Source organism: Beta vulgaris, chromosome 1 (genome assembly GCF_026745355.1).
Source record: "Beta vulgaris subsp. vulgaris cultivar EL10 chromosome 1, EL10.2, whole genome shotgun sequence".
Lineage (NCBI taxonomy): Eukaryota > Viridiplantae > Streptophyta > Magnoliopsida > Caryophyllales > Amaranthaceae > Beta > Beta vulgaris.
In genome coordinates this window covers 53,114,638-53,135,910 of record NC_079202.1, presented here as the reverse complement: position 1 = coordinate 53,135,910, position 21,273 = coordinate 53,114,638, and the positions used below count along the sequence as shown (strand labels likewise).

The following is a 21,273-nucleotide window of genomic DNA, read 5'->3' as shown; positions in this document are numbered from 1 at the left end:
TTCAAAAAACATGGGCTGAGTCTGGCGACCAGCCACTGGTCCAAAAGCTCCGAAATGTGAAACAAAGTTTAAAAACATGGAACGTCACCGAATATGGCTGCATAGACTCCAAAATATCTGAGCTTGAAAACAAGATACATGATTTCGACATGAAAGCAAATGAATGTATGCTCGAGGACCACGAAATTATGGAGAGAAATTTGGCACAAGCGGACCTCTGGAAATGGATGAAGAGAAAGGAATCCTACTGGGCTTAAGCTTCAAGAGCAAAGTGGATAAAGGAAGGGGACAAGAATACGAAATATTTCCATATTATGGCCTCCATTCGACAAAGAAAAAATCTTATTAAGCATATAAAGATGGGAGGAAACATCATTGACGATAGATCCAGATCAACTGAAATCCGAAGCTACTGCCTTCTTCTCCAAAATCTTCAAAGAAGAAAATCATCTTCGCCCTACTCTTGAAAACCTCGACTTTCCGCAGTTAGATCCCCAACAGTCTCTCTCACTCACAGCTCTCTCTTTTCCTGTGATGAGTTAGATGCAGCAGTAAACTCATGTGACAGCAACAAATCACCGGGCCCAGACGGGTTTAATTTTAAATTCATTAAAAGCTCTTGGGAAACAATAAAAGAGGATATTTACTCTATGGTAGAAGAATTTCACTCCTCATCTTCTCTTCCTCGTGGCAGCAACAACACTTTCATTACTCTGATCCCCAAATCAGAAAATCCAAGTGACTTCAAGGATTACCGCCCGATTAGTATGGTCGGCTGTTTATATAAAATTGTGGCTAAGCTTCTTGCTCGGAGATTACAGACAGTTATGCATCACCTTATAGGTCCGCACCAATCTTCCTTCATCAAAGGAAGACAAATTCTCGACGGCGCACTTATAGCTAGTGAACTCATTGACTCTTGCAAAAAGAACAAAACCGAGGCTATGATATTAAAACTGGATTTTCACAAGGCGTTCGATTGTGTATCTTGGAGTTATTTGGATAGGACTTTGGAGAAAATGAACTTCCCGGTTCAATGGCGCGAATGGATTCGAGTGTGTGTAATGACGGCTTCGGCGTCCATCCTTATCAATGGGTCCCCTTCTCCCCCATTTGAGCTCCAACGGGGGCTTAGGCAAGGAGATCCATTATCTCCTTTCCTCTTTGATCTTATAGTGGAGCCTCTTAGTCTCATCATCCAGAAAGCCTCGGCTCTCTCTCTGTGGGAAGGTGTGGAGGTTAGTCGCGGAGGGCTCAAGATCACCCACTTACAGTACGCCGACGACACTATCATTTTTTGCCCCCCAAAGGCAGAGTATCTAGCAAACATAAAGATGGCACTAATTATTTTTCAGCTTGCTTCGGGCCTCCAAATAAATTTCTATAAGAGCTCCCTTATTGGTCTCAATGTTCGCGACTCGTGGATTCACAATGCTGCCTCTTCTCTTTTTTGTAGGGTCGGCTCTCTACCCTTCAACTATTTGGGCCTTCCAATCGGGGGCAACGTACTGTTCAAGGCTCAAGCTGTGGGATCCCATCATATCGAAAATGGAAAAAAAGCTTGCTTCTTGGAAGAGCGCTACATTGTCTATTGGGGGTAGGGCTATCCTCCTGAAATCCTCCCTCTCTAGCCTCCCTATATATTTTATGTCTTTTTTTCCGATACCAAAGGGGATGGTTGATAAAATACAAAAGATCCAACGAGCATTCTTTTGGAGTGGAAATGCGACGAAAAGGCCGTTCCCACTTATGGCTTGGAGTTCTCTTGAACTACCAAAACAACTTGGTGGCCTTAACTTCGGCAATCTCATTGACAAAAACACAACACTTCTCCTCAAATGGCTGTGGCGGTTTTTCCATGAAAAAGATTCATTGTGGCACAAAGTTATAAAATGCAAGTACATGTACAACTCCCCACTCTCTATTTTTAATCACTCACATCCCCCTTCGGTTGGTCTATGGAAAGCAATATGTGGAGCTATTCATAACCATGAGACAACAAAAACATTCATTCCAAATTTAATAAGAATGAAAATCGGTGATGGGAAGAATGCCCTATTTTGGCACGATTTATGGGTGGGAAAGAGACCTATCAAATCTGTATGTCCCCGCCTTTTCCTTCTATCCCAATCCCCGAATGCTACGGTCAACTCCTACGGGTTTTGGGACGGAATCGAATAGCAATGGAGTTTTTCTTGGAAGCGAGATCTTCGTATTCATGATTTGGAGGAGCAGGTTCTTTTATTCTCTCTTCTTGGCAGGGCAGTCCTCTCTCCAACAGGGATGGATCATCTTGTTTGGACCCCCTATAAATCCGGCAAATTCTCGGTAAAGGCCTGTGTTCTTGAACTTGCAAAGGCCCGCATACGTGCTCAGATGGCCCCGATTAAGGGCCTTTGGCGTGGATTGGTTCCTCATAGGATCGAAATTTTTAATTGGTTCGCGGTCCTTGGCAAGCTTAACACCAAAGATAAATTGGGTCAGCTCGGTATAATCCCCTCCTCAAACACAAACTGCATCTTTTGTATGAATCATATAGAAACCCACGAACATCTTTTCCTCACATGTGTCTTCTCACGCAAAATATGGGATTGGTGGCTTCAATTATGGAAGCTCCAATGGGCCTTCCCTTCATCCATTAAAGAGGCCATTGAGCAATAAATGGCAGTATCCTTATAATGGCATCTTCTTTAAAAAAATCTGGGCAGCGAGTTTCTTCATTATTCTATGGACTATTTGGATTTCAATGAAGTATTCAGTTCAATATCACAACTCAAAGACCTTATTCTATTGCGATTGAGTTGGTGGATAAAAGGTTGGGGAGACCCCTTCCCGTATAACAGTGCTGACATATTGCGAAACCCCTGCTGTCTATTATGGAGGCCCTCCCTCGCTGGTCCTTGTGGCCTCTCTCCAATTTTGAACACCGAATCATGGTCCCCGACCCGCCTCCTTTCGGTTCTCTGAAATGGAATGTGGATGCATTCCTTCACCCCTTCCGATTCAAATCAGCAATTGGGGGTGTCCTCCGGGATCACTTTGGAAACTTTATTTGTCTCTTCTCATCTCCAATACCCACTATGGATATAAATAATGCAGAGATTCTTGCGATTCATAGGGCCATAAAAATTCACCAGAGCTGTGAGCGGATAGCAAACTCAAAAATCATTATCGAGTCGGATTCGCAAAACGCAGTCCAGTGGTGTTCTAGCGTTTCGGGCGGACCTTGGTGCCTAAACTTCATAACAAATTTCATCCGAACATCTATGGTGAATGGAAGAGTGCAGCTGGTGCACAAAGGGAGGAATACAAACTTTGTGGCAGACTCCTTAGCCAAACAAGGACTCGACAGAAACAACGAATTTCTAGCCTGGATATAATCACCTATGTAATCATATGGAAGTGATTCATGTCCCCTTAGTCTTTTGTTTTGTAAATGGCTGTTTAGGCCTGTAACTGTCAAACTTTTTGACTATTAATGAAAGGGTGGTAAATTATCAAAAAAAAAAAAAATTACGAGTCAAAAATTTAGTATGTGGTCGTGATAACTAATGTGAATTGTCGATGATTTTGGTTTTTGGAGAACCATTGAGAAACTAATGGTTAATTTAGAAACCTTAGAACGGAGAATATATATCGAAGTGAGTTTAGATAACAATTGTAAGCTAATGATTACCATTTGGTGATTTGCATCTGTTGAGACCCATGGCCTAATGTGGTCTCAATTATAGCCCAATGATGCCTGCTACTTTTATTTTGAGAATATTTATAGTACACACCCAAGACTATTTTCTCCAAATGAGCGAATGAACAAATGAACAAATGAGCAAATAAGCAAACATTTCTACTCATGTAAGAAAAAGAGCAAACACTCTTATTACAAAATGAGCAAATAAGTAAATGAGCAAAATGCCCATATGAGCAAATTTGGTGTCAAATGAACACTTGAAATTCTAATTTATTACGAAAATACCCCTCGGTGTACCATGCTCATGGTACACCCGGGTGTACCATGAGTGAACTCTTTTATTTTTGTTTAGTCTCCAAGTATCAGTACTGTTGTGCCACCAATACTGATATTAATGTCTTTTGTTTGTAGCTAATACTGCTTTCTCATGCTCATTTGGCCAGTTGTCTTTAGGCCGTTATTTTGTTTGATCCAAGAAGGATTCCAGGACACTTGTCACTCTTGAAATGGTGTCTGTAATTGTGAGCATCAATGTATTTATGTAGCTCAGAAAGGATGTAAGAAGACATTCAGAAATGAGAGAGTGAAAAGAGTAGTGGAAAGTTTATCACTGCTAAGCATGAATCATCTTTATTATTGTTTTCATGGTATTAGAGCTACGGTTACTCAACCTATTTTTTCACCATAAAAAATCCAACCTCTGTTAAATCTGTTCATCCAAAATAGCTAGAAAAAAGAAGATGACAACTATTGAAACAACTAGCCCTCTTTATCTTCATCCTTTAGATGGAAATAATTTCATGACTGTGGAGAAACTTCAAGGATCATCAAACTATAGATCATAGAAGCGCTCCATGGAAATAACTCTAGCTTCAAAAAGGAAGCTAGGTTTTGTTATTGGTCAGGTTAAAAGAGAGAATGGTACAGGATTGAAGGCTGAAGCATGGGATACTTGCAATAAGATAACATGATAATCTCATGGATATACTTGGTTCAGGATCTGAGCCTATAATGAATTCATCATGTTTGTAAGCAATGCTTGCCAGATCTGAAAACAGTTGGAGCAAAGATTTGCTCTAACTAATAGAACCAGAAAATACAAGTTGAACAAGGACTTATATGAAACAAAGCAAGATGGAAAACAAGTGAGTGAATATTACACCTCCATGAAAAGTGTATGGGAAGAACTTGAATCTCTTACCACTTTACCTGCTATCACTACAGTTACAACAAAAGTAACTGAGTTCATAGGAGCTATACAACAATTAACAACAAGAAGAAACGAAGTTGTTTCAGTTCTTGAATGGACTAGATGAGATCTATGGACCTCAGAGGAGTCAAATGTTGATGATAAGTCCTCTACCAACTATTGAAACAACATGTAGTTACATAGAACAAGAGGAGGCTCAGAGGGAAGTCCTAGGTCAAGTGAAAGAAGAACCAGACTCCATTGCTATGTATAACAAAGGAACTGGGGGAGTAATGAGTTAAAAGGGACTCCAGTGCAGTGTGTGTGGGAAACCAGGGCACATAGTTGAAAAGTGTTGGTTTGTAATTGGTTTTCCAAGCAAATGGAAGAACCAAGGATAAAACCAAGCCTAATCTCAGTACACAGGAAAGAGGAAGATGAACTATAGCAATCACCAGAAATGGAACAAAGGGAGAAATAGAGACCAGATGATTGCTGCTAATGTTCATCATAATCACAATGATGGAAAATCAAGTGTTCAAGGAAGTACCATAACTGATCATCAACTTGAACAACTCCTCAAATTACTGCCTACACCATCTAAAGCATGAGACACATATGATGAAATGGAGGCCAGTTATGCAATTATGATGTCATGTTACTTTGCTGATGTTGGAAAAAAATGGTGCTTGGATCGTAGATACAAGAGCCTCAGATCATATGATTGGGACTCTTGATATACTCATTGATCTTACATAATGCAAGAAGAATGCACTGATTATTCTACCAACTGGTGAGACTTCTAAGATTTCTCATACTGGTAATATAGTGTTGAAAAAAATATTAAACTCAACAATGTTATGTATATTCCAATATTTAAACATAACTTATTATCAATTTAAAAGATGTGTGAAGATGGAAAAGTACAAAGTAATGTTTAATAAGACATTTTGTATGATAGTTGATGAAGTCATACGAGAATTAAAGGGAGTAGGAAAAGGTGAAAATGGGTTGTATTATATGCTTAATGAGCATGTTGGTAAGACCTTGAGAAGAATTAGGGAACAAAGTACTAGCAGTGCATATATGAGAAAAATTGATGTGTGTAATGGAAGTTCTATGACTGCTAGCAGCTGTATAAATGTACCTAGTATCATCAAAAATGTTGCTAGACTTAGCAAGGATACATTATGGAATCATAGGTTGGGTCACACACCTATGAAGAAGTTAATGATGATAGAAGAGATTGGTGTGAAGGGAAATGGAGCAGATGTGTGCTTAGCCTGTCCCCTAGCTAAATTTACCAAGTTGCCCTTTCACAAAAGTGACTCAAGAGCAAAAGAAAGCTTTGCACTTTTTCACATTGACACTTGGCCTGGGGACCATACACAGTCAATTACAGAGGGAAATTAAGGTATTTTCTTACCTTAGTAGACGATTACTTAAGACTTACTTGGGTTCATCTACTAAAACTAAAATCTGATGCATTTGATGCTATCAGGAACTTTACTATCATGATTCAAACTCAATTTGGGAAAGGAATCAAGATATTGAGATCATACAATGCACTTGAGCTTGATGATACAAAGTGCAAGAAGTTTTTTGGAAAAATGGGTATTGTTCATCAAACATACTGCCCTGACAAACCCCAACAAAATGGGAGAGCTGAAAGGAAACACAGAAACATACTTCAGATAGCTAGATCTCTAAGGTTTCATGCTGGTTTACCTCTCCAATAATTCTAGGGAGATTGTGTCCTTACAGCTATTCACATAATCAACAGGGTACCTAGTGATATCTTGAAGGGAAAAACTCCCTATGAAGCATTGCATGAGAAGAAGTCTGAGTACAGACAAATGAGATCATTTGGGTGCCTGGCATTTGCCTACAATCCAGAGAGAAAAAGAGATAAATTCCAAGCAAGAGGGGTGCCATGCATCTTCTTGGGGTACGCTAACACTCATAAAGGGTATAGACTCCATCACTTATTGACAGGGGTATCATTTATGTCAAGGGATGTTAGATTCTATGAATCTATATACCCCTATCATATATTCCACTCAAGTACCTCTCAATCACTTATAGTGAAGCCACATGAAGTTCAATACGATACTATTGGTGTGCAGTGTATGATGATGAAGAGAATGAAGGTGAAGTTAGAGAAGAAGTAAGAGAAGAAGTAAGAGAAGAAAATGAAGGTGAGATCACTGAACCTGACTTGTCACCTGGAAGGTCAAGCTAGCAGATCTCATAAGGCTCCTGTATGGCACCAAGATTATCATATAAGTGCCAATGATGTTCAAAGAGTTGGAACAACTCAAGTCTCACCATAATTCACTTGCATGATGGGCTCTGTAAGTATACAACTCCAGATCAAAGGCATTTCAAAGAAGCATTTCAACACTCACATTGGCTAGTTGCCATGAATGAGGAGTTAGAAGCACTTCAGAGTAACCATACATGGGAGATAACTGGTCTTCATTCCACCTAGAAAGCAAGTAATTGGTTACAAGTGGTTGTATACCACTAAGTATGATCCTCAAAGAAATACTACTAGGTATAAATCTAGGCTACTAATTCTCGGCAATAGACAAAAGTATGACATCGATTATACTGAAACTTTTGCTCCAGTAGCAAAGTTGACTATTCTTCTTGCTGTTGTAGCCATGGAGGGTTGGCATACACATCAGATCGATGTAAAAAATGCCTTCCTCCATGGAGAATTGGAAGAAGTGGTGTACATGAAGTATCCACCAGCAGGTTATGAAGGAGAAGGTTTTAGGTTTGATGCCACGTCTCAGGGGGAGAATGTGAGTAAAGCTACTACTAACAAGGTGTGTAGACTGATTAAATCCCTCTATGGTCTCAAGCAAGCACCAAGGCAGTAGTTTGCTAAGTTAAGATTAGTTTTGATAGAAAATGGTTTCAAACAGTCAAAGAATGACTACTCCTTATTCACTAAGCTTGATGGATCAACATTTGTTGCAATTCTTGCCTATGTTGATGATATGATTCTAACAGGGAATGATATGAAGGCTATCTCTCAAGCTCAAATCTTTCTTCATAAGGAATTCAAGATGAAAGATATGGGAGACTTAAGCTACTTCTTAGAGATTGAAGTAGACAGAACTGATCAGGGGATATTGTTATCTCAAAGAAAATGCATCAATGATCTACTTACACAGTATGCTATGACTATATGTAGAACATTAAAGCTTCCTATGGAAACTCATGTCAAGCTTCTCTTCACTGCAGGATCTCTCCTCTCACATCCTGAGATCTATCAAAGACTCAATGGAAAACTTATCTACATAACTCTCACTAGGCCAGACATTGCCTACATAGTGCATGTTCTAAGTCAATTCATGCACAGTCCCACATCTGTCCACTTTCAAGCTGCAAAAAGGGTGTTAAGGTACCTAGCTGGATCACAGGATCAAGGTATTCTTCTTGCTTCTAAGTCAGGAGCTCACCTTAAAGATTTCTATGATAGTGACTGGGCAGGATGTCCAAACATAAGGAAATCTACTTCAGGTTTTGCATTCTTCTTGGCAAGTCTCCTATTGCCTAGAAATCTAAATAACAATCTATGGTGGCAAGATCAACAGTAGAGGCAGAGTACAGGTCTATGGCTAGCTATGGCCATTTGTGAAGTCATATGGGTCAAGGAAGTGCTCAAGGAACTAGGGCTTAAGCATCTTGGCTCTACTCCTATTCTGTGTATGTGACAACCCGTCTGCTTTGGCTATTGCAGCAAACCCTGTGCACCATGACAAAACCAAACATGTAGAGATTGATTGTCAATTTATTCGAGACAAAGTAGCTGAAGGTCATATCACTGCCACCTATGTGCCTACTACTGAGTAACTTGCAGATGTTTTGACTAAAATTCTGACTACTGAACAACACAAGCAACTCTTAGTCAAGCCGGGAGTTCACACACTTCAATTAGTCTCCTCACTCTCATCTTGAGGGGGAGTACTGTTGAGACACATGGCCCAATGTGGTCTCAATTACAGCCCAATAATGCCTGCTACTTTTATTTTTGCTTAGTCTCCAAGTATCAGTACTGCTGTGCCACCAGTACTGATATTAATGTCTTTTGTCTGTAGCTAATACTGATTTCTCATGCTCATTGGCCAACTGTATTTAGGTCATTATTTTGTTTGATCCAAGAAGGATTCTAGGACACTTGTCACTCTTGAAATGGTGCCTTTAATTGTAAGCATTACTGTATTTATGTAGCTCAGAAAGGATGTAAGAAGGCATTTAGAAATAAGATAATGAAAAGAGTAGTATAAAGTTTATCACTGCTAAGCATGAATCATCTTTATTATTGTTTTCAGCATCTGAAGTCATCTAATAAAATTCTTGTATTTTTTGGACATCAAGAATTATTTGTAGTTGTTGAATTTTCTTTTTAGGAGTTCCTTGAGGTCCTAGGAGCTTTACAAATTCTGTACTTTTCTAGCCTCTTATGCAATACATCTTCCAATCTACCCTCTTTGCGAATCAGGCCTTAGAATGGCATAAGTGATCAGGCCTTCAAACCATAAACATGGACTTTGAGACTAGTCCTACATACCCTCTACTAGGTAATAAGTTAATAAACTTTAATGATTTCTAATGTACTACTTGGAGTACTATTAACCTCTTTCGATTACATACAAGTTATAGCAAATAATCCCACACGAACATTTTATTATTTCTTATATATCGTAGATAAAACATGTGGTTTAAATTTTCCGACTTTGGTTTTAAAAGGCAAATTATGCAATTAATATGAGACAAAAGGGGTATTCTTTTTAACTTACAGTCACATTTTTATTCTTCCTACACGAAGTAAAAACATTTTTAAGAAATTGAAAAATGATATAACATCATCATACTTTAAACAAACTAAAGAGATTTAGTTGTTAAGAAGTTTGAGCAATAACATTAATATATATAACATGCTCACTTCAACTTCCTTGGTTTCCCTTCTCTAAGACAAATATTTCATCAAGGAGTAAAAAGTAGAGTCCTAAAGAAGTTGAATTACTCCTAGAGGTAATTAATGAAGTGCAAAGAGAGAAGCACCAGGTGAAAAGCTAGTGACTTAGAGATCAAACTAAAAGAGACAAAAGAAAAAAAAAACCTACGGAAATTTAAACACAAAGTGGTAGTACTAGTACTAGAGTTAGTACTTGACTACCCTTGCTTTAAATTTTCTTATAACTACTTTGTTTTTTCATCCATCCATCTTAGTAGGGACCTACACCCACATTCACATTGCAATTGGCTTGAGGAGCTAAGAACCCTTCTTTCATCAGAACATCATGCTCTCCTTCCTGCATTATTTCAATCGAAGTGTTGCATTAATTTTGAAACACAGTAAGTAAATATCTTTTAATTAATTGGCGTATTTTCAAGAAAGGAATATTTTGATTTATTACTATTTGAACTTCGTATGTAGGGCGCGAAAGGGATATAATGCGAGTTCAAATTGAAATATTAACGTGCTTATTAGTCTCCCGACAAAGGGAATACATACATGATGATGTTATAAGTTTAACGAATACGTTCAACTTTTTTTTTTTATTGAAGTTAAATAGAAGATTTAATTATACTAATAGAAAAAAATTATACTTTGTTTTTTGTCCTACTACGAGGAGTTTCCTACCGTCTTTGGTGAGTGGATTAATCTCCTGCGGGAGTTTGCATGGGTACCTCAAAGGACAGCATTTCTCCCAGTTGAGATTTTTTTCATACCCAATGCTCGAATCCGAGACCTTGGTTAAGGAGCAAGAGACCCTTGACCACTTACGCTAACCCCAGTTGGTAAAAGATTATACTCTTTATAAAGGAATTAAGTGGCTTTTTTTCAAAGATAATATAGAAGTACTTGCTAGGGTTAGGGCTACACAGTGAGAGAACGAAGTACCTGCTGCTGGCGCACATTAGCCTTCTTCACGGGTTGATGGTCAGGCATAAGGCCGAAATGAATGTGTGGGAAGTGGGCCCACTTTTACATGCAAACAAATATAGAAGATCAATAATGTTTTATCAATATTTAAAATAATACCCAAATTCTAAATTTAGTCATTTAAACCCACAAAAATAGGAAAGAATATAATTTAAAAAAAAAAACAGAGTTTCTAAGATTTTTTACATTCTTGGCAGCAGCACTGAAGGCTTCCCTGTGACTTATATCAGGATTTCCAGCTTTAATTCTTTGAATTTCTTCCCTAAAAATACAATATTAAATTAAATTAATTTCATTAATTAACACTTAATTATTTAAACTATAGTTTATACAATAGACATATGCATGTAATAATTATTAAGTATATATAGTACTAACAATAATATAATTGTAAAAAAAAGGTAGAAAAAAGAATACTAACTTGATGAATCTGTTATAGGCAGATGGTACTCTCTGTCTCTTCTCTGGAGCTGTGATGACATTTATCAATTTTACATGCAAAACACATATATATAAACAAACAAGACAAACAAAAACCACATTAATTAAACTCACTTTTTTCTGACATTTTTTTTTGGCTTTTCAAATTTGCATTTAATTCATTCATTCCAATATCTTTCTCTTTCTATCCTATATTTCTCACTCTAAATCATAACCTCATCATATTCATATCATTCTCTTACCATTTTCTATCTATCTATCCCATCAATTGTTTGTTCTTGGATTTTATATGTCCTATTGAGTGCTGAGAGAGGTGTGGGGGTTATACACTTGGCCACCTAACTTTAGCTCATCAATTTGTTAGGTCGACTTTTGACTCATCATACTCCTTAACTAATCATATTTAAGCGGAATATATATCATACTGTCTTAGTTTGAAAACGAACATTATTGATATTAATTGCTACACGTTTTATAAGTATAACATTAACAACACTCTTAGATGAGCTTAATAGTTGTGATTTGTCCGTTGTTAATTTAATAGCATGCTTAATTAGTTGATGAGTTTGGAATTAATTATGAACTTTTAATTTTTTTTGTTTCCCTTTTAGATGAAGGAAAATAACAAATTTCCTTGATTTTGTTTGAGGAGATTCAAAAATTATTAAAAGAGACGGTCTAATTTTGATATAAAAGTAAACCTAATCACTAAATGAACTAAACTAGTCACCGAAAGAAATTAAATATAGTCACCACGGGCTAATCCTCTTTTTAATATTGGGTTTATCATTGCTTAATAATTTTAATTTAAAAGTAGGCGGTCTTTTACAAGACAAACTCGAGGAGATTTATGTTAAAACTTTGTATTATAATTAATAAGGGTTTTTAGATTTTGATGTAGTCTTGCTATTGGTTCCCAATTACAGTCACTTCTTATAGGTAATTATAAACTAATCATATAAAAGTGGCTTGACATATGTACTTTTTAAGTATATTTTCATTGCCCTAACAATATAGTGTAACTTTGGCTAAATTACTAAATATACATGATCTGTTAATAACAAGCTATGAGGAAAATATTCAGTATGATAAAAAGTCCAAAATGAAAAGGGGATTCAAGTACAAATACATTGAAATAGGCCTTCTTCTTTTGTGTAGAAAACAAATTTTAGAGCAAGAAAGAGATGTAAAGAAACAGTGAAAGGCATATAATGAAAGTGAATAATGTAAGAAAGTTCTCTCTTTTATTTTTTTGCCTTCTCTTTTTCTTTTTTCTTTTCCCATCATTTGTTATTTTTGCAATAAAGTAAAGCAAATAACCAAAAGGCCAGGCTCAAACTTTAGGGATGGCATGAATTTTAACACATCCAATCAATCAAATATGTTCTTGATTGATGAGCTTGACATGTCCTCTTAGGGCTAAGCACAAGTGCAGATGAAACTGCTTTTCTTTTTTTCTGAATAATTATACTTCCTCTGTTGAAATGAATGAAACGCTTCTCTCAGAGAGCTCTCACATAAATGAGAGAAGCGTTTCATTTATTTAAGAACGAAGGAAGTATGCAGTTTGGAAATTATTTGTTAGGGTAGAATGGCTTTGATTGATGTTCTATAAGTTTTGTGAATAATTATGTATACATTGTCCTATATATTAGTTTTTGATATTAAACTTTAGTTTTAGTTACAACCCTACCTTGACGCATGCCTAAACGAGAGAATATAAGAAGAAGAATAAAGGGTTTTTTAATTGATTGAGATCAAGTAATGTTAGGGACTTACGCCGATTCACAGGTGGAGGCTTTGGCAACTCTTGATGATGATGATGATCAATGCCTCGAACCGGCATCATGGGCTCATTGAACACAGATTGATGATGGTTGTTGATGAAATTTGGTGTTGAGCTTCGAATCTCCTCCTAGTACGTACAATATATCAAGCAAACAAATAACTAAATCAATCTAATTATTTCAACTTTTGACCATTATCAACTCACAAATTTTTTGACTCAGTCTCTTTTTACTTGATACTTTTAATCTCCCGCACCAACACTAAACCACTAATATCTTTAATTACACAGTTGTGATAACTTTAGAATATGTCGATATTATGAAAATACACATGAAGATAAATACAACGTCTCATATCATAGTATTCTCTCTTATATGATAGTGAAAAAGGTCAAAATTTATAAACTTTTGGCCTTCAAAAAATGAAAAATGTAGCAAATTAAAACAATCTTAAGTACTACTCTAACAAATCAAATATTCAAATGCAAAACCAAGTATGTTAACCATTTCATATATAGTTCAAAACCTCTCACACAAACATTATCTGTTTTATACTCACACCATCCTATCCTAAATTAATTGTCACATTAGTAATTATAATGTGAACTTAATTCAACTCAAAGGAAGTAATATCACACATCTAGTACAACTAGACAGAGTAGAAGGAGAACAAAATCCCAATATTTTACCTTAATATCTTGTTACCAACTAATATAATTAGCTAGATGAGTATAAAACTATCCCTGCAACTCCAACCATCAGCTTAAACTTTTAGTTGAGTTGGTCGATCTTTTGACACTAGAAAATCTCCCCTTAAAGATAAGACTAAAATTAACATTACAAAAATAAACAACATACCAGAAGATTATGAGGAGAAGTAAAGAAAGAGGGAGGAGGAAGATGATGATGAAGTTGATTAGTTGGAAGCGGCGGCGGCGGAGTAGACGGCGTCCACATTTGCACTGATAACAAATTAGTGCAGTGTCCACACCTCACTGTCACAGTCTTAAACAAGCTGCTACTTGGTACACTCACCTAATAACAACATACCATAAAAAAAATAATTCACCTCATTTTCATTATTCACATTCACATAATAATAATCACATTTCATATATATATACTAAGATAATGTTAATTTTTGGTAATAAAAGAAAGAGTAAGAATAAGAAAATTACAGCAAGAACAGTATCACAGAAGTTGCAATGAACATAACAAAGTTGATCTGAAGGAGAAAGAAGATGATTTTCAACATTAGTATTATGAGAATGATTAGTAGTAGTATCTAAACTTCCTCCACCACCTGCACTTCCTGTTGTTGTTGTTGATGATGATGAAGATGACATTTTTTTTCTTCTTATTTCTAAACTTTCTCTCTCTAAAAACACACAGAAATACAGAATTAAAGAACACTAGCTACTTTCTCTCTCTTGCTTTGATGATATGATATGATCTATTTGATGGGATGGGTGGATGGATAGATGGACTGATTGACTGAATGACTGATCGGTGATGTTTTATTTGTAGTGGAATATTTATTACTATTATATAGTTTTTTATAATATTATATAGTAGTTTTTTAATACTATTATATAGTTTTTTCAGTAGTTAGTGTAGGTTTTACAGATTTAACCGCCTACACTTTTGGGGATCTGCTATCTTTTCTTTCTCTCTCAACAAATGAGGGTTGAGAGAAAGACAGAGAATAGTATGTATGTGTGTGTGTTTGTGTGTGAATGTTGTGGGTATGTGTGTGTTATGATGATACCAATTATATAGTTGTAGAACTTGAAAGCTCCATCTTCTTCCCTAGAGAAAACTGCTCTTTCTACACTTTTTTTTTTTTCTTTTTTTTGATCCCACCAAACTATTTATTTATAGTGACTGTACATTTTTATTGGTTCTTTTCTTTTGTCACATTTTAAAAAGTATGCATTTCTATAGTGGATTCTCATAATAGAATTTTTTTTTTTTTGTAATTAGTAGGGTAAAGATTGAGTAATCTATAAACGGTTATGTTATATGCAGCCTTTAGAGCTGCATATAAGAGTTATAAGACATAAATACATTGCTTAAAATGGAATTTAATTGTAAATTTATGATAAAAGTTTGCATTAATTTATGTAATAAATGATCAGTTATTGTTTGTTTTTTTCATTTTTAGCTTCTTATATACAATCCTTAAGGCTGCATTTAGCTTTTTCCATATATAAAATATGTTTTTCATTGTTTATTTTTAGTGGGTTGATTACTCGGAGTAAATATATTATTTGCCGATTGATGAGGTGACAATATGATATATATACGAATAAGGGTTATTAGTAACTCTAACATGGCGTTAATGAGAAATGTATACCTATATATTTTTTTTGATCCATATGAGCCACGAAGGCGGTACAAAGTACAAAGAAGGGGACGGGGATTCGAACCTGTGACCTATCGTTCACAACACCTCAATCTTAACCACTAGGCCAAGACATCCTTGGTAATGTATACCTATATATTGGGTTGGAGTATTGACAAACTCGTTTATATTATGTATGTGATTTTTATAGAGTTGTGATCTTATCTACATAGTAAAAGATAAGTGTGAACAGGTAATGTAATGCCATGTTTGATGACATGTAGGGCCTGTATCAATTACTGCTAAAATTTCATGAAAATTTCATATGAATTGTCTCATATTGAAGACATAGGAGAAAAACAAACTATGTTATAAGTTTGAGAAATAACTCATTTAATTGCCAATTAGTTTTAGGATAAAAGCTTCTTTAAAATTATAAGTCGTCGAAACTGATCTCTTTCATTGATGGATGCATTGTGTAGGCCCACATCCATCTAACAATTAACAAAATTTAACTATGACATGTACAATAATATGGACTACACATTATTAGTCAAAAGTTCGAAACCACAAAAAAAAATACTTATGGCATCTTTGGAGTGTTTAATTTAGTTCTCTTATCAAGTGTTTAATTTAGTCATTTGTTACTAGACTAAGATTGTTTAGGCTTAAATCATTCTATTCAATTTAGGTAAATCTAATTTACATGACCCAAATAAGTTGGGACCAAAATTTCACCCCCACATATATACTTGTAGCATTTCCACAACTCTTTTTGTCCCCTTATTCCATATCCAAGCTCTTCACAGTACGGCCATTTAATTCTTCTCCATCCCCAAATTATTCAAATCAACGTGTGTTCAAAACTCATCCTATACCACAAACCTAGAATGTCTTTGCAAATGTGTGTCTGATATTTTCTTGAAGAAATACTTCTTCTGTCCTTTAAGAAATACTCCAGCTAAGTCAACTTTTTTCCAATATGAAAATTGAGGATTAAATTTGTTAGATAATTAAGATAAATTGCCCCTCTTTTAGGTATTATTTACAAGTCTTTAATTTAACAATGTAAAAGTGCTTATATACTAAAAATAGACCAAAAAAAAGGATAACACTTAGTTAACTGAGTGGGTAGTTTATCCATTACTAATAATTTAATGCATGGTAGAATTCAATTCACCATCAATTATAATTTTTAATAGTTTATTAGGAGTTGTTAATCTATCCATTGGATAGATGTAGTTATGTCAAAAAAATATAAGAGCATGATTTTGAAAATGAATAATAAAATCTATCCATCTCTTCAAAAAGTTTGCATCTTTTATTTCTACTATTGTTTGTGTAAAGAGTTAGATGAATAGCCAGACATACTCTTCCAAAAAGGATATATGCTATATGTATGTAATTAGTGCAATATGAGTACTTACGGTACATTCTCTTCACTAGAGCTTATTTAATCGGTCTACTAATTTAGGACACCTACGAGATGGAGGCCTATTATAATCCGGTTTCCTAAACCAAATTAACCGGTTTCTTAAGCCGTGTTTGTAGTAGTGAACCTCATAAACCTTAATTTAACCTTAATTTATGTTTACACTTAATTGGACCTCATCAGTTATGATTAATTAGATCTGATCGGACTCGAATCATTATTTTTTTGAGGTGAAGATCATTTTGCACCCCAGCCTTTTTTTCCATCCTTATGAGCCACGAAGGCAGTACAAAGTACAAAGAAGGAGAAGAGAATTCGAACCTGTCATCTATCGTTCATAACACCTCAATCTTAACCACTAGACCAAAATATCCTGGGTACCCACCCTTATTTATAACACAGAAAATGAATTCATATCTTAAAATTGCAGCAGTAAGTAATTAACGAAATTCAACGCATATAAGTTTAGCTGAAGAAGTAGTGTGACAAGTGGATCTCTAAAAAGCTAGTATATAGACCTGTTAAGTTTACTACTACAACGTAGCTTTAGCTGAAATAAAGCATATAACATCAGACATAGAAGTATTATAGATTTACAGAACTTAAAATTAAATAGCCAGGTCTTTCTTACACCCTCTACATATTAGGGTTTTGTCTAGAGAGAGAAAGAATAATTAAGTAGAGAGAGAAAATAGTTAGCTAATAAGGTAAGAGAAGAGAAGAGAAGAGAGAAATTGAATGGTTGGCATTCCCGATGATGAGAGAGAAACAAGGGCAGAGGCGGCAGAGGTGGGGGAGAGGGACGAGAAAGGGACGTGTGCATGTTGTGAATAACTTTGCCTCATTCATCTGTTGTTTTCAACCCTCTTTTTTTATTTTTATTTTAAGAGTTTTTCTTCTGCTTTAAAAAACTTATGTCTTCACACTATACTAATTAATTAGCATAATCAACATATATATAATTCCCAACTTAAACTTATGTATTAATCATGCATGCATATATTGAGTAATGATTATTCAAAAGTACTACAATATATAAACCACATAAATAATAATAGCGTATTGTACTTCTATGTTTTTTTTTTGTATTTCTAGCTCTATGTAAAAATTTAAGAAGATAACAACGTGTTTGAATAATAAAGAATATAAATTTATTCATGTCAATTATTAATGTGATTTTTTATGTAATAGTGGAATTTATACTACTTATAGGTTGAGGATTCTTCATTACAAATTCTTGGGTGTAAGTGTAACCGTTACACCATAATTTATGGTGTAACAATCTATAAACCACCATTACTTTTGTAAAAAGAACTCAAATGACATAAAATGAATGACAAAATGATGTGATATTCATGTCATTATTTGTATAGTCTATATGTTTTTGTTGGAATCTTTGTTAGTATGCATGTTATTACACATGCAATAACTTATGGTATAACATGTTACACACAAAACTCACTTATTTTTCATATGCTTAACATGTCTATATGACTATAATAATCAATATGTCTAACAATATAAGAAGTATTCCCTCTTGATCGGTCCCTCTAACAAATGTATTATTTAATTTTCATGGTTACCATGAAAAAATATTTGATTATTGACTCTTTTTTTTCAATAGTAGTAATAATAAATCTTTATAAAATATAATATTTGAATGTATATATTAAGAACAATCTAATAGGATATCATTAGTCATATTATTTCAAATATATTGGTGAAAATTTATTGTCAATATATATGAAGTATTAGAACCAAAAATGCTTGTTGGGAAGTACCTCTATGACTTTGAAAATGCAAATGGGATATATTTTGAGTATAGTTTATCAATCGCAGCTCGACCCGACCTGTTTTTTTTTTTTTTTTGGGGGGGGGATAATTTTTGGCCTGTAGTCGGGCCCGACCTAACTCGATTATTTTTGCTTTGGATCGAGCTTTGGGCAAGTCAGAAATGACTTTTTAATCTATTTTTTTGCTCAAAATAACGGGCTTTGGGCACAAAAAAACCGGCTCGGATTTTGGCCCGAGCCCACCAAAGGGCAATTTTTTAAAGCGCGACTCAGTACGAACCCGAACCCGCCCCATGATCATCTCTAATTTTGAGGAAAGGAGGAAGTATCCTGTTAGGTCTCTACTTCATAGTTCATACTCCATCAAATTTCAAAATTATATTATGTCTGGATTGATCAAATTGATCATATACGTCCTTCTTGCGTTCTTGTTGTACCCTTTGTAATTCATATGCTAGTTGTCATAGTTACATGGGAGAAAGGGGGAGAAAATAAATTCGGAAGGTACTTCTCCTAATATTAATCTTGTATCTTTTCATTTTCTCTAATTTGAAGAAGACTTGCACGTTACGGTTAGGAATGGGCATGGGTCCAGGATCCTAACAAGATCCTATTATCTCAGACCTTAATTTTAGAGTCTAGGTCCAACTTTTTTTTAATCCTAAGGGTCGGTTCCTGTTCCAGGTCTGGGTCCAAGGAAATTTCTTAGGGTCCGGGTTTGGGGGTCTTAATTAATATTCTAGACACATATCCTAAACTTGGACCTTAAAGTTATTTAATTAGTATTCTTTTTGCCGTTTGCGTCTTGCGTGAAAAACGTTCATATTTATCCTAAAATTTGAACTCTTGCAATTTGGACTCTAAACTCTAGGCCCACACCATACACCATACAGATAATAAGCACTATCAAAAGTTAAGAAATATACATGATATTGAAAATTGGGCAAAATTAAAGGAAATATGCTAGACCCTATACCCTAGACTCGAACCTTAGACCGTGTAGGCCCTAAGCGTCTAGGTCTAGGTCTAGGTCCAACTTTTCTAGACCCTCAGGGTCCGAGTCCGGTTCCAGCAAAAAAAATTAGCGTCCAGGTCTAGGGTCTAAGTGGACTAGACCCAAACCCTATCCATGTGCATCCCTAGTTAGGGCCTTATGAGTGTTGAACTTGTTATGCACACATGTGATTCTTTGGCCTTAAAGCAAGAGAGAGAAAATGACCACCTTAAAGATTTAAGAGCTACTTCTTACATTGTGATAAAATAGATTGAAGGAAAAAAAAATTGAAATTATTATTACGGCTTTTTTCCAAGTACCTCTGTGGTTTTTCAAAATTCATGGGATATCCCTGCTTGTTAAAAAATACACCATGTACTACCCTTATTACAATTTCAATAAAATTCACGAAATACCCTTGATAACTAACGATGTTAAGTTTCCGTTAGTCATTAACCTAATTCTCCCCTCTAACCCTAAACCCTAACACTAACCACCCACCACCCAGCCCCTCCCTTACCAACCCAACTGCCCCCACCCCCACCCCCGCAGTCCCTCTCCCATCCCCCAACCCTGTTGATTTTCGTTGATTTCCCCCCACCCCCGTCGATTCCCTTCAATTTCCCTATCCCCCATCGATTTCCCTCACCCCCGTCAATTTCCCCCAGCCCCATCAATTTCCTTCGAATTCCCCCCTTCCCACCGATTTCCCCCTCCCCCTCCGATTTCCTTTGAATTTCCCACCACCCCATCGATTTTCGTGTGTTGTGTTGTGATGTGTGATACAGGGGATGTGGGTCTATTATGTATTGCGGTCTGCGGGTGATTGGGGTCATGGCTGGTGGTTGCTTGTGCGAAGAGAGAGAAGGGGGCACCGTGTGCGGTGTAGTGGTCTGCTGTGTGCGGTGGTTGAGGGAGGGGGAAGGGGTTGCAAGGCTGCGGGGAGAAGGTGGAGGGGTGTTGCGGTGGTTGGGGATGGGGGGTCTGCGGGGGTGGGGATGCTGGGGTGGTGACTGGTGAGGGAGGGGTGGTGGGGAAGGGAGGGTTAGGATTAGGGGGTTAGGATTAGGGTATGTAGGGTTAGGGTTTAGGGTTAGAGAGTTGTATTAGGGTTAACGACTAATGGAAACTTAATATCGTTAGTCAGTAAGGACATTTCGTGAATTTTATTGAAATAGTAAGGGTACCTGGTGCATTTTTTAAAAAGTAGGGGCACCTCATGAATTTTGAAAAACTATCATAGGGGTACCTGGTGAAAAAAACGTTATTATTAACCCAATAAGGGTATTTATAGTAAATCTTATAAAATATAACTTAGGTAGAACTAGGAAAATATATCCTAAACTAAATATAATACTAAGAGATATTATCTCTGGATAAACACTTCTACATGGATAGATAGATTTAGAAAATACTACTAAATGTATCCTTAATTATAACATCCTCCCGCAATCGTAATGGCAGTAACACGAACTTTACGAGTGGAGAAACAAAAAATAAAGAAGTAAAATCAAATTAAACATATATATTGATAGAAACATCATTCTTTTTGAACCCGCAATTTTCTAAAAAATGGATATGCCATTTTCTTCAAACCCGTAGTGTTTACATTTTTCTTACGCGATCATACTCACAACTAA

At 35.8% G+C, this 21,273-nt stretch overlaps 1 protein-coding gene across 2 annotated transcripts; it reads right to left on the bottom strand.

Annotated features, from left to right (window-relative positions):
* Positions 1 to 9,739: 9,739 nt before the first annotated feature.
* Positions 9,740 to 14,934, bottom strand: LOC104905362 (axial regulator YABBY 1). Of its 2 annotated transcripts, none has more exons than XM_010693885.3 (7): positions 14,249 to 14,934; positions 13,929 to 14,105; positions 13,063 to 13,195; positions 11,264 to 11,312; positions 11,029 to 11,104; positions 10,801 to 10,881; positions 9,740 to 10,207 (listed from the first exon to the last, which is right to left on the bottom strand). In XM_010693885.3, exons 1-7 carry the CDS (start codon positions 14,414 to 14,416, stop codon positions 10,121 to 10,123), a joined length of 771 nt encoding a protein of 256 aa, XP_010692187.2. In that variant the 5' UTR covers positions 14,417 to 14,934; the 3' UTR covers positions 9,740 to 10,120. The 2 variants fall into 2 exon arrangements, with proteins under 2 accessions (XP_010692187.2, XP_010692186.2); XM_010693884.3 differs by having other exon boundaries at positions 13,063 to 13,198; positions 14,249 to 14,931.
* Positions 14,935 to 21,273: the final 6,339 nt, after the last annotated feature.

Coding starts and splice junctions, on each gene's coding strand:
- LOC104905362 (XM_010693884.3), bottom strand. CDS start 14,416: ATGTCATCTTCATCATCATCAACAACAACAACAGGAAGTGCAGGTGGT. Junction 13,199..13,928: donor CTTCTCCTCATAATCTTCTG/GTATGTTGTTTA, acceptor TGTACGTACTAG/GAGGAGATTCGAAGCTCAAC. Junction 11,313..13,062: donor GCCTCCACCTGTGAATCGGC/GTAAGTCCCTAA, acceptor ATGTCATCACAG/CTCCAGAGAAGAGACAGAGA.